Source organism: Erythrolamprus reginae, chromosome 2, assembly GCF_031021105.1.
Source record: "Erythrolamprus reginae isolate rEryReg1 chromosome 2, rEryReg1.hap1, whole genome shotgun sequence".
NCBI lineage: Eukaryota > Metazoa > Chordata > Lepidosauria > Squamata > Dipsadidae > Erythrolamprus > Erythrolamprus reginae.
Genome location: NC_091951.1, coordinates 207,005,635 through 207,023,628, shown reverse-complemented (window position 1 = coordinate 207,023,628; position 17,994 = coordinate 207,005,635). Strand labels below are relative to the sequence as shown.

General features: G+C 40.3%; 1 protein-coding gene across 5 annotated transcripts in view; it reads right to left on the bottom strand.

Annotated features, from left to right (window-relative positions):
• PDE4A (phosphodiesterase 4A) overlaps positions 1 to 17,994 on the bottom strand; it is a 358,167-nt gene that overhangs the window by 53,646 nt on the left and 286,527 nt on the right. For 2 of the 5 annotated variants that reach the window (XM_070741477.1, XM_070741478.1), the window contains exons 2-6: positions 14,471 to 14,656; positions 11,393 to 11,429; positions 10,187 to 10,260; positions 8,608 to 8,657; positions 4,156 to 4,268 (exon numbers count right to left, since the gene is read on the bottom strand). In XM_070741477.1, coding sequence (XP_070597578.1) covers positions 4,156 to 4,268; positions 8,608 to 8,657; positions 10,187 to 10,260; positions 11,393 to 11,429; positions 14,471 to 14,656 — 460 coding nt within the window. Of the gene's footprint in view, positions 1 to 4,155; positions 4,269 to 8,607; positions 8,658 to 10,186; positions 10,261 to 11,392; positions 11,430 to 14,470; positions 14,657 to 14,964; positions 15,017 to 15,208; positions 15,521 to 16,309; positions 16,447 to 17,994 lie in introns of those variants that run through there. The other 3 variants (XM_070741480.1, XM_070741482.1, XM_070741481.1) reach the window with 3 other exon arrangements.

The following is a 17,994-nucleotide window of genomic DNA, read 5'->3' as shown; positions in this document are numbered from 1 at the left end:
ATTAGCCGGATTTTAAAACTCAGGACCTGCAGAGGTCAGAACTGTTGTGGACTCTAGCCTTCTCCCCACAACACCCCATAGGCCAGTGTTTCCCAACCTTGGCAACTTGAAGATATTTGGACTTCAACTCCCAGAATTTCCCAGCCAGCGAATGCAGAGTCTGATGTCCCACATCTTCTTGCCCAAGGAGGAAATAGATGGACACCGAGCATAAAGGGACAGATTTAATATTCTGGGCAGCTGCCTCTCAGCCATGCATTCCTTATTGCCAGAACTGGGAATGGAAGCAAGGTGATGAGGAGACCAGAAGACAAGAGGCTACGTCTCTCCCTCCCCAATTCTGCAACCAAAGTGGGGGTGGCGTGGATCCGAGCAAAAGGCATGGGTTTATTGGCAGGCATGGATGCCTCTGCTTACCGATTTTGACCAAGAGCCAGCAGACCAACCATTAGCGGTATTATTCCCAGGCCCGACATGGTAAAACCTAGCTCTAATGATCTCAAGCTGGAGCGATGAAGACAAGATCGCAGGAAGGAGCTAAGAGTCTCTGTCCAGACTGAAAATGTGAGGAAGTCACAGAGGTGAGGGTTGTAGCCTAATAAGTATACACATATTACATTTACCTAAGCACTGTGCTGTCAGCATTTAATTATATTCTTCCTATCTGTGCCATAAATACCAGCTGACCTGACCAGCTACTGATTTGGAATTTGTTTCTCAGAAGTAACCAGTGCTAACTTTTTTTTAAATCAGAAGAAACTTCCGCAACATACAAAGAGTATTATACATTGCCCTTTCTTTGGAAACAACTGGTGTTACTCAATAAGAGTCTAAAGAATTTCACACCCAATGAAGCCAATAACTGATCTAGATGGCTACATCTTGTGTGCAGTAATATTCAGTATTCTACATATAAATACTCACTGGCCTATTCACACATGTGCCACAATGACCCCTCTAGTTCAGTGGCTCTCAACCTGGGGGGTCGGGACCCCTTTGGGGGTCGAACAACCATTTCACAGGGGTCACCATGAGAAAAGACAAATTTCCCATGGTGTTAGGAACTGAAGCTTCTATTCTGGTGCCTTGGAACATATTTTTACAATCTGACCAATCACAAATTAACAGTGGGAGTGTCCCTCTGACCTTCCTGCCAATCAGCTTAAAGCTCTGTTGGGAGAATTGGCACTAGACTTATGGTTGGGAGTCACCACAACATGAGGAACTGTATTAAGGGGTTGTGGCATTAGAAAGGTTGAGAACCACTGCCCTAACCCATCAAAGAACCATGGCAAGGCTAACAGGAAGTAGCTTTTACATCTAAACAATACTAACAGCAAAGGAACCCCTGCCCTCAACTGCCTTACTGCATCCTGATCTCAGATCCATGATTGCCACATGGCAACCTAAACATCAGACGCCATAGAGGTAGGACACGATAGGATCTTCCGCAGGATAGGCTGAACCCCCATTCTGCAGAATCAGATTGTGGAGCATCTCCTATCTTATTCTGATTTTGCACAACAAATCCGCAACTTGATTGCATGTTCCCATTTAGCAAAAGTAATCAAAGCACACTCTTTATACCACAAGAGAACAAAATCCAGATACCCTGCCTTAAAAATTTTATTTTGATTCTTCTTGCATCCCAACCAGCTTCCTCTATTGTTTTGGCTGGCCTAGGCCCCCTATCTCTTTCTTACTTGCTTAATTTGTAGCAATTTCTACTTATTTAACATGCTTATTTTATTTCAACTATAAATATGCCAACAGGAATAAAACGCTGGTTCTCTCCAATACAAGCATGGATCTGTGTTGGGAGGTAGGAAACTAAACATATTATTTTATAATATATAGAGTTTTATAAGAGCCATGGTGGTGCAGTGGTTAAAATGCAGTATTGCAGGCTAACTTTGCCCACTGTTTGATAAAATTTGATAATGACCGGCTCAAGGTTGACTCAGTCTTCCATTCTTCTGTAATTGATAAAACGAGGATCCAGGTCGTTGGGGGCAATATGCTGATATTTGTAAACCTCTCAAAAAGTGCTGTAAAACACTGTGCAGTGGTAAACAAATCTAAGTGCTATTGATATTGCTATTTTTATCTAACTCCTTACTTACAGCCACTGCAAATTTACAAAAAGATAACAGAAACAATGTTCTGATTGGAGACCATGTTGTAATAATCTGGATGAATAACTAAAAAACAAACCTTTTTGATATCTTTTTGATATTGGACATCAAGTAGGGAGATATAGTGTTGGAAACAGGAACAGCGTTTTGGGAATATTTTCTTTAAAACTGCATGAAAGCTGTATAGAAACTTTCCAAAGATTCATGAGCCTTATTTAGAAAGTGAAAATATTCATAACATGAGATCCTTCAGATTTATTGGGAATTGCAAATCCCTAAATTCCAAATTGATTGAATAGGAATGCTTGAGCTTCAATCTCAATATACTGGGAAAGATCCCAGTTGGAAAAGGAGGAAGCAGATATTTTTAAAAATAATAACCCAGTAAAGAAAGCATTTAATGGCACACGTAGAGGATACATAGGCAACCTCAAAGAAACTCATTGGCAACCATTAGAAAAATATCAGCTTAGCCTCGGAAAGACGGGAGTAGGTGAGGAAGAAACACAAGAATGGCCTGTCTTGATTCTTTTTAGCATAAGAGGAAAGAAAAGACAAACTTTGACAGATTTTAAAGAATATATTATTATAACTTGATATAATAGAGTTCTGCTATTTCTTGTGCTGTTTGTTCCTGATTTATTCTACCCTGAAGGGCTGGCAGCAAAGTCAGATATTTAGTGCCAAGTTATATTAATTTATCATTTGTAAAGAAAAGCTAATATCCTACCACGGTAGTTAGGACTGTCTGAGACTTGCTGGCAGGGATTCCTGTTGCCTGGATGGAGTGCCAATATAGTAAGAGTTCACATAGATCTGTATAAACTAGGCTAGTAACAAGTTTAAAGACTTAAAAGCAGCAAACACATTCTAGGGAAAGTTATTTAACTTCAAGATTAAATTAAATCCAAAATAAACATGGTCTTCCAATTATTATTATTTTCCTAGCAGAAAAACAAGTTGCTTCAGAGTAGGTGACGTCATACCCCATATCAGAGTTGTACATTAAGACTACGAATCTTCTCCAGGTAAAATGTGCCATAATTGGACTTTGAAACAATTTACTAATGACCAAAAAGGGAATGCTGACAGAACAAAAGATAATTTTATTTAATTTGCTTTCATTAAAATAAAAATGAATTAATGTACAATATCATTAAAATTTTACAATTCTATGGCCACTGTTCGTCCACTTTAAACCGTCTTACAAATCCTCAGAGGGACATCTAGAGAAATTTTCTTTAAAAATAGTGGTAATTTCCAGAAGGTGAACCAACAATGATTATTAACTTAAGAGTATGATTTTTAAAAAATCCATAAATTCCATTTACAGATCATAAAGAACAAATCACTATACTTCTGTAACTCTTGATTTTAAGACAACCAGACCCTACAAATGTTTTTGGAAACAACAGGGAGGGGTCAAAAGCAGTATTACACTTTCAGACAAATATCTTTTGCGTTTCCCTGTCTTCCTGATGCTCAGACTGTGATCGAGTCCCAGCTTACATACAGTAGCTAAAATAAATCATCCAAACACAACATCAACAAGTTTAAGGAAATTTTGAGGGTGGAAGCAAATGTTAGGAGTGGAAACCTGGAAAAAAAAAGGACCCACAAAGATGTGACTACATAAATTTAGCTGCCATGGATGCTGACTGATTACTGGAGAACAAGTGTAACAAAAAATCAAAGGGGCTGAAATATTTCAGAGGACGATATGGGTCAGCAGGCATTCAATGTTGCAATATTTTGGTTTTGTAACATAAATACAATACATATTATATATTACCTGCGCTGTAATATATAGACTAAAACTACCATAGAGAAGACAAATATGGGCTGCATACATTTCAAAGTTGACAGATGTTTGGGTGGAACTAATAACAGACAAAATATTGCTGTTATCCTGGATACCATAGGGCATCAGCTGCATTTGCCTGCAGAGAGGGGCGGCATACAAATCTAATATATAATAATAATAATAGTAATAAATAATTTGTTGAACACTCTTCCTTACCTTGTTAGATGCCATCTCACTGACAGAGCGATAAGTCTGAATGGTCTCTAATTGGTCAAGACACCAGTCTAGCTCCTCCAAGGTCTCTCTGGCTAGTTGTTGGTATGTCTCTTCTACAGAAGAAGGGGGGAAAGAAATCAAAGTTTGGGTTCAAGTGATCTTTCAAGCATTTCCAAAGGAACTGAATGTCCCTCTCTATAATTTTCGACTCAATCTCCTTGCTAAAACTTGACTGTAAAAAATATGACTTTAACAATCGAGTTGTCGAAGCGTGGAACTCATTACCGGACTCAATTTCTCCCTTAGACTCTCCACGATTGACCTCACCAGATTCCTCAGAGGCCAGTAAGGGGCGTACATAAATGCACTGATGTGCCTATCATCCCCTGTCCAATTCTCTTTCCTTACCCCTTTTATCTTATATATTCTCTCCTCTATATATATTCTCTTCCTATCCACTTCTCTTCTTTTTACTTCCTATCTTTATATATATTACCTAATGTCTATTCTCTCTCATATGTATTGCATATTGGACAAAGAATAAATAAATAAATAAATAAAATAAATAAAAAGCATGTGAGGATCAGACTCACTGAGATGATGCTAGCTAAACAAGACGATCATGCCCAGAAGGTTATCTTTAGAATGGAAGGAACGAAGATGATGATTTCAAAGCCATCCAAAGCAACCCAACCAATTATCTAAGCTTAACTCACCAAGGCCCAAAGTTTTCTATTTTTGGCAACTTTCTTTAGGTTGCAAAAACACACAGGGAAAGGTGAGTGACAATTGACATACATGCCAGGATACAAATACTGCAATCAGTTACAGGTGGTGCATGTCTAGTTTAAGAACAATACATCTGGGACTGAGATTGAACTTCTGTACTCAGGACTTCAGGATTGGCCCAAAACAATTTGCTTCCTGAGACAGAGCAGCAAATGGCACAGCATGCTCTATTTAATCAAGGTGCAAGTTATTTTGGCACTTCCGATATAGGATTCCACAAGCACCTCTTCCCAGCCATAAACCAGAGTCATGGCATGAGTATCAGCTCACTTAAGACAGTTACTTCTCTAATAGTAAAACCAATCCTACAAGGATCATATTTTTCCATAGTATCTTCCTTGTTTATTAAAATTAACATAGATTAACAGAGTTGCAAGGGACCTTGTAGGTCATCTAGTCCAACCCCGTCTAAGCAAGAGACCCTACACCATTTCTGACAAACAACAGTGCTCAACAGGGAGTCTAACACAGCTGTGTTTCAATCAGGCAATGCTTGATCCTGGGGATAGGCTGGTTACATTCTACTACCTCCTTATAGTAGGTGAAATATGCTTATGGGAGAAATATGCAGAAATCTACATATGTCACCCGTTTTATTGGCAGCAAGAAGAGGATCCCAGCAAATATAAGAAGCAGAACTTAATTTTGTTGTACCAAAGGCAGAACAATAATTGGGAGGTGTGACATAGTTTGACAACTTTCTCTTATTTGCCTTTACAACTATTCCTTCCAATTCACATGACTCACCTACTGTAGACAGAGTGGATTGCTCTGGCACAGATAATTTTCTATAAGAGAAAGTGGGGGAGGAGGGGAAGGAGAAAGAGAAACCCAGAAGGAACCGAAAGCCTTTCCTGCTTCTGGCCTGTTATATTTCTAGACCACTGAACATCCACACAAAAGCACCATACAGTTTTAATTGCCAAGTATTCTCTATGGCCTATTCAATAATCCCGATGAAAGCTTCCATTTACATACAAATTAAAAACAAAATGAATCTCAGCAGCCCATTAGTTGCCACAATCAATAAACTGGCATAGCCTAGCACAGCACAGTATTATCCACCTATCAGTTTCTGCATCCATTCAAAGTAACCCCTTTCAACGATCATACAGGCATAACACACGGTCAAAGCTCAGATCACAACTTATTTGCAACTATTAATAATTCATGTGCTTGTGCATAGATCTAAGCAGATATACCTGATCTTGCCACAATTCCAATAGCTGATGAATTAACTCAAGGTTTCTTAACATGGCATATATTATATACTGTATACTGTACTTGCTACGATTACATCTGTCTTTTTTGTGAAGGACCAAGCCGTTGTCCCTCTAAACCTGCATTTTCTGCATCTTAGACAGCGGTAATTTGTAGTCAATGTTATCTCCTGGCATTAATATCATGCAGCTGGTGCGGCCTGTTTTCTGAAGTTGACACTCACCAGACAGGGACTGAGCAAGCTGTGGCTCTACTGGTGATTAATTTCATCTCTCATCATTCCAATCAGCACAGTCTATGATCAGCAAGGATTGAAATTGTAGTCCTATTTCATCTAGATGGGTTCTCCTCACAAACTCCCAACTTTTGAAGCAAGTCTCTCCTACAGCAGATCTTCAAAGGTGGCACTGATTATAGTATTCCACAGTTGTAGGAGCTTTGGTCAGATTTTGGATGTGGGTCACTCCTCAAATTCCGTAACTAAATAATACTACTTTACTGGGAAGGTTCCCTTTCATTTAAACCCTTTCATTTAAACAACAGAGAAGTCCTAAGGACGGACTCCTCCTCAGGCAAGAACTTGAAGAGCCATCAATGATAAATTAGAAACATAGAAATATAGAAGTCTGACGGCAGGAAAAGACCTCATGGTCCATCTAGTCTGCCCTTATACTATTTTCTGTATTTTATCTTAGGATGGATATATGTTTATCCCAGGCATGTTTAAATTCAGTTACTGTGGATTTATCTACCACGTCTGCTGGAAGTAAAATAATATTTTCTCATGTTGCTTTTGATCTTTCCCCCAACTAACTTCAGATTGTGTCCCCTTGTTTTGTGTTCACTTTCCTATTAAAAACACTTCCCTCCTGGACCTTATTTAACCCTTTAATATATTTAAATGTTTCGATCATGTCCCCCCTTTTCCTTCTGTCCTCCAGACTATACAGATTGAGTTCATTAAGTCTTTCCTGATACGTTTTATGCTTAAGACCTTCCACCATTCTTGTAGCCCGTCTTTGGACCCGTTCAATTTTGTCAATATCTTTTTGTAGGTGAGGTCTCCAGAACTGAACACAGTATTCCAAATGTGGTCTCACCAGCATTCTATATAGTGGGATCATAATCTCCCTCTTCCTGCTTGTTATACCTCTAGCTATGCAGCCCAGCATCCTACTTGCTTTCCCTACTGCCTGATTGCACTGTTCACCCATTTTGAGACTGTCAGAAATCACTACCCCTAAATCCTTTTCTTCTGAAGTATTTGCTAACACAGAACTGCCAATACAATACTTTGGGTTGATTTTTCCCATTCTGACACATTCTCCCATTCTGACACATTCTCCAGAGGAAAAGCGAATGTCACAAAAAGCGAATGTCAAAAAGCGAATGTCACAAAAATGAATGCTATCTGAAGGCTGAATACTTACTTACTTACTTACTTACTTACTTACTTACTTACTTATTTATTTATTTATTTATTTATTGGATTTGTATGCCGCCCCTCTCCGCAGACTTGGGGCAGCTAACAACAGTAATAAAAAAACAGCATGTAAATCCAATACTAAAACAACTAAAAAATCCTTATTGTAAAACTAATCATACATACAAACAAACATACCATGCATAAATTGTAAAGGCCTAGGGGGAAAGAGTATCTCAGTTCCCCCATGCCTGACGGCAAAGGTGGGTTTTAAGGAGCTTACGAAAGGCAAGGAGGGTGGGGGCAATTCTAATCTCCGGGGAGAGTTGGTTCCAGAGGGCCAGGGCCGCCACAGAGAAGGCTCTTCCCCTGGGCCCCACCAAATGACATTGTTTAGTTGACGGGACCTGGAGAAGGCCAACTCTGTGGGACGTAACTGGTTACTGGGATTCATGCAGCAGAAGGCGGTCCCTGAGATAATGATGCATGGCTTTTTCTATAAGCATGCTGTATTTAAGCGTGTGTGCTTGGCCTAGCCAATAAGACATTCAGAAGAGTTTAACTAATTAATATGGACACAGTCTGTCTGTAGACCCTCCCACACAAGCATCAATGAACTGAACACGATATTGATGTTGCTGGGAAGAAAATCTGTCCTTTACCACCACTTTTGCACAACCCTTGCTTAGCGCCCTCAGGCTCTTATTTTCTCCAAACCTGACGTCAGAGTGAGCTGCCTTAACTTGCCTCAAAGTAAGATCCACGTTGGTACCCAAATACATTCAACCGTGTTTGCATTTCCCCAGAGGAAGTTGATGTAGACGCACCCAAAGCAATAATTTTTCACCGAGAGTGGGATTTTCTGGGACACTTTCAATAGATTTCAATAGGTGCACTTTGTACTTTTAAAGATTTTTCATGCTGAGATCCAGTGCCAGTCTGCAAGATTGGCTGTGTGTGTGCGCGCTCCCTTACCTGAACCAGAATGTTCTTGGTCATAGAAAACAAAACGGCCTTACCTGAGAGTGTGGCTTTGCAAACAGTTGGCTGCCCGCCCAAGGGAGATCTCCTAAGGGAGAAAAAATAGGGAGAAGTTCAGCATCTTCCTTGCTGCACAAAATATAAAAGAAGTTAAGCATCTTCTTCCAGTCACCCTGTTCAACAAGATAACACTTTAACATGCTTGCAGGTAACATTATCTATTATTTATTTTTATTTGTTAAATTTATTAGTCACCATGGGGCTACTCTGGGCAGAATATTACATACCACAACATCAAGTTTGTGCTCTAGAAATTATTGCTGTAAGGTGGAAATATAGGGGTCTTTAAACATGGAACTGGGGCAACCTCTTCTCTATAAATCTTTGAGAAATTAAATTCTTTCCTGGTTTCTCTTACCTCTAAGGAGTAACAGTTACATTCACGTTTTAAATAGAGGAAGTTTGAAGCTATGGCTACTCATTTGACACAGAATATAGAGTCAAGAAGAAATGGAGTCCATCAGATATTGTTGAATTCTAACTCATAAAACCTCCAATAATGGCCATACTGGTTGAGGATGATGTATGTTACAGGCCAACAATGTCTGGAGACCTGGAGCTTCTCCTTGGACTGTCCCCTTCTAATATCATAGTATTGTGAGTGTTCAAATGGAGCTGCATTCCATTCTTGTAGTGTGTTCTAAAGTTCTGAATTCTGTCTCTGGCATTGATTAGTCAGTGACAGGAGTTTGACAAATGGGAGCGAATTGAAAAGAAAGGAACAAATGAATGCCATCATACTCAATATTACAGGATCCCCCCCCCCCCACCGCCCCAAGCCCAATTTCATAAATATGTTGACATCTGCGGTCTAGCTAGCAAAAATTACAAATATGCTGATTTCACAAAAAAGGTCCAATAAACTATTAGTATTTTTCATGAATAACTAAATGGCCAGAAGTACAACTCCAATACCATCCATTCAGTGGGGGAATAACATAGACTCCAAAGCTTTCTTGAGTCCATATGTTGCCTGTGTTTAAAAGAATACATGTGAAATAAATTTTTGAATACTTGTCTGTTAAATCATTAAAGATGTCCAGCAATGTTAGGAAGTCACTCTAGCATTATACTGGATATGGTGGGAAGCAACTTCTGTCCCTTTCCAATAAGGTCATATTAAACAAAAAGAGCCTTGTTGGCATTATTTGAGGATCTAGATAGTCCAACAATCTTTTTCCAGTCCTAGATTGGAGGTGCTTAGATAAAACTGACAAGCAAAAGCCAACTCTCAGTGGCTTCTTGCCCTCCAGGAACTAGCATTCAGAGGAACACAATCCTTGTACCTGATGAGTTTATTTAGCTACTGCAGTGAAAGATGCATATAATCTCCCATTCCAGTAGCTCTTTATCAGCCATGTGGACTACGGAAATGGGAGTATAAGGCTGCAGATTCTGGGGAATCTGGAAGAATCTGAAATTTTGCACATGAGTGTCTAATAGGTCCTCTAAAAGCTGCTTTCCAATAGACTTGAAGACCTGGTGTCTATAACTTGGCTTCATAAAAGATCAAGAAGTCATTTATAGTTTAACTCCCCAACTTTGATGGACACTTACTTATTGGATGTTGGCGTAGGAACATTTGCCAGGATGGAGAAATTATTGCGTACACTCCTCAAGCTTGCCAAGACCTGTAGACAGTACATATGGAACAACAATGTTAAGAGCAAAAGCTTGCAGTAGAATAATTACAATTAACAATCAAAAACTATCAAAGTAAAGGAGTCTCCCCCCACTTAAAGAATTAGGGACTATAAAGGGGAGAAAGAGACTTGAGCCAAGGAAGTTCTTTCCAATCCCAAGTGGAAAAGTGTATGTTTTTTCTAATATGACACACACAAAATTAACTTCCTTTTCCATTCTTCCAACAGAAAAAAGCTCTAGATTTCTCCAAATCAGTGGTTCTCAACCTTTCTAATGTCACGACCCCTTAATACAATTCCTCGTGTTGTGGTGACCCCCAACCATAAGTTTAATGCTAATTCTCCCAACAGAGCTTTAAGCTGATTGGCAGAAAAGTCAGAGGGACACCACCACTGTAAACGCCTGATTGGTCAGATTGTAAAAATATGTTCCAAGGTGCCAGAATAGAAGCTTTAGTTCCTAACAGCCTGGGGAAAATTGTCTTTTCCCATGGTCTTATGTGACCCTTGTGAACGGTTATTTGAGCCCCCAAAGGGGTCCCAACCCCCAGGTTGAGAACTACTGCAAATGATCAAAGGTTCAGTACATGTTTCATAAATGGAAAGAGGGGAAAAACTTGGCCATACTGATTGTGTGCCTGACAGAAATACAAAGGATGCTATCAACCTAATCATCTGCAGCTCTTTTCATCTACAAATACACTACTGAGAAGTGTGTTTTAAGGAATGTGGTTAGCCTCTAATAAAAGTGGCTTATTCAGACACAGTCCAATGTGAAATGAAAGATCTACTGTAACAAAATAAGCTTTATGAACAATTATGAAATTAAGAAAAATAATTAAGGCCAATCAAAACCCACCTGTAGTATACAAGAGTTTGCAAACTACAAATTAAGGCTATTTCAAAGTTTGGATAATGACTGATTCCTTCTAGGAAGGAAGGAAGGTTCTTTTGAAAAGGAGGGAGAGCTGGCATATGAAAAAGGACACATTCTTGGCCATTGACTCCTCCATAGTTGGTTGCTAAACATCAAATCTGAAAAAAAAACTCTACAGAAGTATTTTGTGGGGTTTTTAATAGGATCCTCCTACGTGGAGCAGATTTTTTTCACAGGCCATACCTGGGCAAATGGTGTCACTATTAGGTCTTCAGTATGCCTGTAAAGGAGAAAAATGACAGGTCTGTATTACTTTGGAGGGAGGGAACAGAACCTGAAGTTAAAAGTTTTAAATGAAGACAGTGGAAGCCCAGGTCTTCATTTAACCAGACAATTATTTTACCATAGGATTTTTTAAAAGACAAAATGGGAAGTGGGGAGGGCAAAGTACAAGCATACTGCCATCAATGTCTATAGGAAAAAATAGGGTAGAGATGGGAAGAAATAAAGAATTAATAACTAAACCCAAAGCATCCCTTAATCTGAGCATTTTCTTCTGGCAGGAGACCTGGATGATGCTCAGAGAAAATAGTGTAGGTCAATTTTCTTAAGCAAACAAGTTCCCCTTTGAGCCTTCAAACCATTTACTTTTAAGAAAAGTCAACCAAAATTGTTCTTAAGGCAATCCCAGCCTATATACTGAATATCACTACTAACTTAAAATCCCCCCCCCCCCCATTTTAAACCTTGGTTGCTGTGCTCCTTTAAACTCTCTATAATTTGCAGAATACGATGAAGAAGGTTGTTTGATAGTAGAATCTAGGGCAGGGGTAGGGAAAGTTGGCTTTTCTATGGCAGAATTCCTAAGCTAGCATAACTGGCTCAGGAATTCTGGGAGCTGAAGTCCAGTTATCTTCAAGTTGCCAAGGTTGGGAAACACTGGTCTAGAGGAATCACATCAAGGATCTTGAAGTAGTCTGTTCCACAGGGAAGCACCTTGTAAAAACCTGCTTCAGAGCTAACCAGAATTCTCCCCCTCCCCCACTAACCATCCTATATTATTATTTCTCACACAAGTCTTTAGTAGCAGACCGGAATTTGCTGGATTGGTGAAGATATTCCCGGATGTGTCTGGGTCAAAGCCTATACTAAAATGGGAGGGGGGGAAGCTGGTGGTGGGAGCAACAAAGTAGTTGGGACCAGAAAACATGCAAAGTTGGGTCAAGAAGGCCCCAAGGCTTGTAAAAGGGAGACTCGTGAGTTGCAGTTTGCTTATCCCTATAATATCAGAAGAGTTTTTCTGCCACCCAAGGCAACTTTGAGTCTGTTTTTCCTGAACTTCCATTCCAGACAGTCCGTAAGAATGCAAAGGTAATTTAGCATTTTATCTAGCCCCTTGTGTATACTAGGGCAAATTAGATGTTTTATTTTTTCTTCTTATTTTCCCTCCTTTCTTTTCTATTCATTTAAATTTCCTCCCCTAGTTAAAGGCTCATTACACTTGGCAGGGACAGAAAGGTTCAGGTCCTTCTCCTTTAACTCTGCAAGTATCTTCCCAACTTTTTCATTTAACACCTAACAGAGAAGGGGAAGGAGTCACCCCTATTTATCCAATATTTGGCCCTATCTTCTGCTCTCCCAAAAGCTATTTCTCAGAAGGTAAGGAATGGCTTCACCCTACCCATTTGCATTCTAGACATAAGTCACTGCATCTAGATGAGCCTCAGCAACATTAAGGTATAATGTATACATTATACAATGTATAATTCCTAGACCTTGATCTTCCTCCATCCTAGCATGTTGGATGGAGATATTCTGGGATTTGAGGTCCACACCTCTTAAAACTGCTGAGATTGAGAAAAACTGATCCCGAGAAAGGATGGTTAAATTTATTATGGAAGCATCCCAATATCTTTATCATGCTTTCACAAGCTTAAATGTTGCAGGGGACACAGCAGATGTAAACTTACATGAGGTTAATAAAACATCTGGACTTCTCTCTTTTGGGATGTTTGGATAGTATGTGTGGATGTTATTTAAATTGAGTGGTCATATAACACAGCTATTTGTCTTTTTTTTTGTGGAAAACACATACAATGAACTGTGAGCAGCCTAGAGTCAAATGGAATTGGGTAACAATAAATAAATAACTAAATAAAAAGGGAAGAAGAAGGGAAGGGCAGGAAACTACCATTTCCCCCCCTTTTTCCTTCCAAATATCAGCATTCCAATCTAAGGGACATAGAACACTGCAGTATGCATTGGTTGCTGATCAATTTCCGGTCACAATTCAAAGTGTTGGTTATGACCTATAAAGCCCTTCATGGCATCGGACCAGAATATCTCCGCGACCGCCTTCTGCTGCACGAATCCCAGCGACCAGTTAGGTCCCACAGAGTGTGTCTTCTCCGGGTCCCATCAACTAAACAATGTCGTTTGGCGGGCCCCAGGGAAAGAGCCTTCTCTGTGGCGACCCCGGCCCTCTGGAACCAACTCCCCCTGGAGATTAGAATTGCCCCCACCCTCCCTGTCTTTCGTAAACTACTCAAGACCCATTTATGCTGCCAGGCATGGGGGAATTGAGATATCTCCCCCAGGCCTATTCAATTTATGTATGGTATGTTTGTATGTATGTCTGCTTAATAATGGGTTTTTAAATGTTTTTAAATTATTAGCTTTGTTATGAATTGTTCTATTGCTGTTGTGAACTGCCCCAAGTCTACGGAGAGGGGCGACATACAAATCTAATAAATAAAATAAATAAAAAAAATATAACCCTGACAGAAGGGGCTAAGGAAACTGATGCAAAAGTGAGCTTTGCTCCCTTTCCCAATTGTGTTGCAGGTTAACATCCTTTTTACTTTGTGTTGCAGAATTTGGTGCACTTTGTAATTGCAAGAATATTAAGCTGCAATATTGAGAACAGACATTCATGAAAGGAGTGTTGGCTCTGCTCAGGAAAGAAAATGTAGTTCCTTTGCGACTATCAATAACTATGTCTTAAGAGGCCACATTTCTGCACTCGCTCAGGACTGCCAGCTAACGTAGGGGAAGGCTTAACTGATACTGCCGGAAGATTCACAAGAGAGCCTATAAACCTCCCAGCCTATGGCCGATCCAGTGTTGCGGTCAGTAGGCTGATTCCTGGTCTTCCTTTGGTTCAGGGAGCTTGTCACTGAGAAAGGGGATGCGATAAGGTGATATGGCTTTCAACCTGCCTGTCACCCGTGGGACCCCTGTGTTTTCCAGCCCATACTCTACCTGCTTGGGCCTTTATCTGATTGCTCTATGATCTCCATGAAACGGAGAAGAGGGACTTACGATTCACTGGCAATGGAGGAGTTCCGTGACATGGTCTTTGGCGACATGTCGTAGTCACTGTCCGAACGATATAGGAAGGACTCACGCCTTTGGCTCTGCGGAAAGCTGGGGTGAAGCACCAATCCAGGGCTGGCCTGAGAATCCAGGGGACTGCGACCGGGAGACGGGCCATTTTCCACTTCAAAGCTGTCAGAGAAAAAACCCCGAAACATGTCAAGTAATCCAAGAACGTTGTTCACCTAATACTAAAAATACAGAACCTCCAGTATATTAATGTGGGAAGAATAACCAACTCCAAGAGTGTCCAGGAGCGTTGCATGCTGGGCTAAATCATGGATAACTTAAATATGGTTTATTGTTTAAAGCATATTTGGCAGGATTCAAAAATTATATTTAAATATAAGCATGGTTAATAAACTAAAGAAAACAACACACTACGCACAAAAATAACATTATATGTTAAAAATAGTTATACAGGAAATTGTGTACAGTACTTCACTTGGGTTAAGTTCATTTTTTTTAAAAGCAGCTCATAAACACAAACAGTTTAATACAGATTATCTTCTAGAATCCTCTGTAAATTAAACCTACACCTACAAAAACCTATAAAACCTACAAAAATGGTACATTGTTCCTCACTCTTTGCACATCTGATGCAGACACATAAAGTTTAAACCATAATCTCAATTTAGTTTTCAAAAGCAAGATTCTTACTTTCCACTTAAAAAAAACAATTACCTACTCATCCCACATTGGAGCAATGTTTTAAAAATATTGCAAACTGGAATTTCAGAATGAAATGTTGAAATAATTTGGATCCCACTGCCACTCTATTCATTGCTCACAGTATATCTTCCCACCAATCCAGAAAGCCAGTTCAATCAAAGAGTTCCACCGAAATTGTAAGTGGAGCATGCGTAAATAAAACTAGCCAACTGGCCATATTGGTATTTTTATTTTATATAATAGGCTTCACAACAGAGCACGTAAGGTTTCTTTTATGCAAAAGTGGATCTAGGTTTCTTTTATGCAAAAGAGGATCTGTTTAGTAACAGGCATAAATGACTGACATCTGAGAGAATCGCTCTCTTCCTTCCTCATTTTTCCTTTACCTTTTACTCCCCCTGCTGGTCAATGAACTGTTTCCGTATAACATATACACATTTCTGTATAATAATGGTTGCATTCCTGGGCTGTAAGAAACTGACAGCACAATATGTATAGCCCCATTCTGTCTTTTGGGTGCTTCCTCCTAAAGTCTCAACAAAACATTGCCTTAAGATGTTTGCATTAACAAACTATGCAAAAAATATTAAGAGGGATAATAACAACAACCCTTCAGTGAGTTAAAGCAGTGTTTCCCAACCTTGGCAACTTGAAGATATTTGGACTTCAACTCCCAGAATTCCTGAGCCAGTCATGCTAGCTTAGGAATTCTGGGAGTTGAAGTCCAAATATCTTCAAGTTGCCAAAGTTGGGAAACACTGAGTTAAAGGTTCTGCAGAAATGTGGTGAAAGGCAGCACCCACAGTACTCTTCTACAACATTCAGAGCTATACTCCAACCTAGAGTATCCTCAATCACACACCACTAGTGCCTTTCATTACAATGTGCGATTCCTCAAATACTAGGAAATGCTAGCTTCTCATCGACTCAAGAGTCACGAACTCCAGATTTCCATGGCCCCCGATTCTTCCAGCCTGACTCTCACCACCGACTCAGGCAGCTAAAAAGTTTTCTCTAGCCTGACTGGAAACAACATGCCGTCTTGAGCGGCACTCGTGCCCCAGATGTCACACTCAGTGCTAGCTGTGGCAGGCAACCCATTGCCCAACTAACCTTCGAATGGATACATGGAGGCTCGGCATAGACATGACTCGGTTGTAATCGATGCCGCTTGACATGTTGACATGAGCCATCCCTGCTGCTTGCCGTCGAGTAAGACGTCTAGGTTGCAAGGTGTCTAATCCAGATATCTGCAGGAATCGAGCCGCTATTCTCCCTTGTCACACCCTGTGTTGTGCTGGGAGATGTTGGTGCAATCGAGTTGAGAAATGCAGCCGGAGCGACTGGCTGACTCATCACTTGACAACTAAGGTTTAGTTGTGACTGGGTGGAAGTGACAGGGTCTGTGCCAGCCAATCTAACAAGAGGATGCCCCAACAAGGGTTCCAGGCAGTGCGCTCGCTTTCCTCGGAAGGCTGGGCTTCCTCTTTATTGTGGCTTCAGCTATAGAGGCTTTCGCCTTGAGTTATACCCGTTTCTCTCCCCCAAAAACACACACTCCACCCTTGAGATATTCCTGTCTAAGGCAGAGGGAGCAAAAAAGAAAACCCTCTGCTTCTTTGGCCATAGCGGTCCATTTCAACTTAGCCAAGCCTAATTGTCTACGGAGCAGTGGAAATGAAATCAAAAGGAAAATTAAAAATTATAAGCCTAGTTACAACAACAAAAACAAAAGATTGCTTCATTCAATCCATTGGCAATCATTGAAAGGTCCTTTCCCTGCTTTAAACACCTGCACTGTCAATCACTTTTGTAGCTCCGTAAGGTAACAGTCCAATTCCAAGTGCAGGGGAAAATTCTGGGTAACAACATCGCATCATCCTCTTGAGAGTTTGCCAGCTATACACAATCTGTATGGCGCTGCTGCTGGTATTTGGAATTAGCAGCACCGCCTCTGGGAAGGAAGGAAGATGCTACCAAGTCCTATTTAATCCTATGAAGCCTGCACAGGTAGTCCTCAACTTGCAATCACAATTGATCCCAAAATTTTGGTTGCTAAGTGAGACATTTGTTAAGTGGGTTTTGTCCCTTTTTACGACCTTTCACCACCGTTGTTAAGTGAATCACCGCAGTTGTTAAAGTAGTACCACGGCTGTTAAGTGAATCCGGTTTTCCCATTGACTTTGCTTGTCAGAAGGTCACAAAAAGTGATCACACGACCCAGGGATGATGCAACTGTCATAAAGATGAGTCAGTTGTTAAGCCCCCAGATATAAGCCACGGGACAATGGGGATGCTGCAAAGGCCATAAGTGTGAAAAATGGTCGTAAGTCACTGTTTTCGGTGCTGTTGTAATTTTGAATGGTCACTAAGTGAACTGTTGAACAAGGACTATTTCTAAGCCCTTTTGCCCCTTTGCAAATAAATAACTGTGCAGTTGTGTGGAGGAGCAAGTGCGCTTGCCAAAATAATTATTATGAACGTTGGAAAGAAAAATCTGTGTCTGATCTACATCCACGGACTAATGATAAGAACTGTTTGGTAAAATTTGCATTAGGACCAGCAAGAATATTTGATCAATTTGTGTGGGGCTGTTCTACCTATAACATAATTTGCTTCAGTTTATTCTCCCTGCCCTCTTATTTATTTTAAAATTATTTTTCTGATTATATTACAGAAATGATGGCTAAACTTGTTCTCGTTGCATGCCAAAAGGGCATGCGTCGGCACCGATAAAACAATGCGTGTGTGATACCCGTGTTCCCTCCACATGCATATGCAACCCCCTTAGCTTCCCC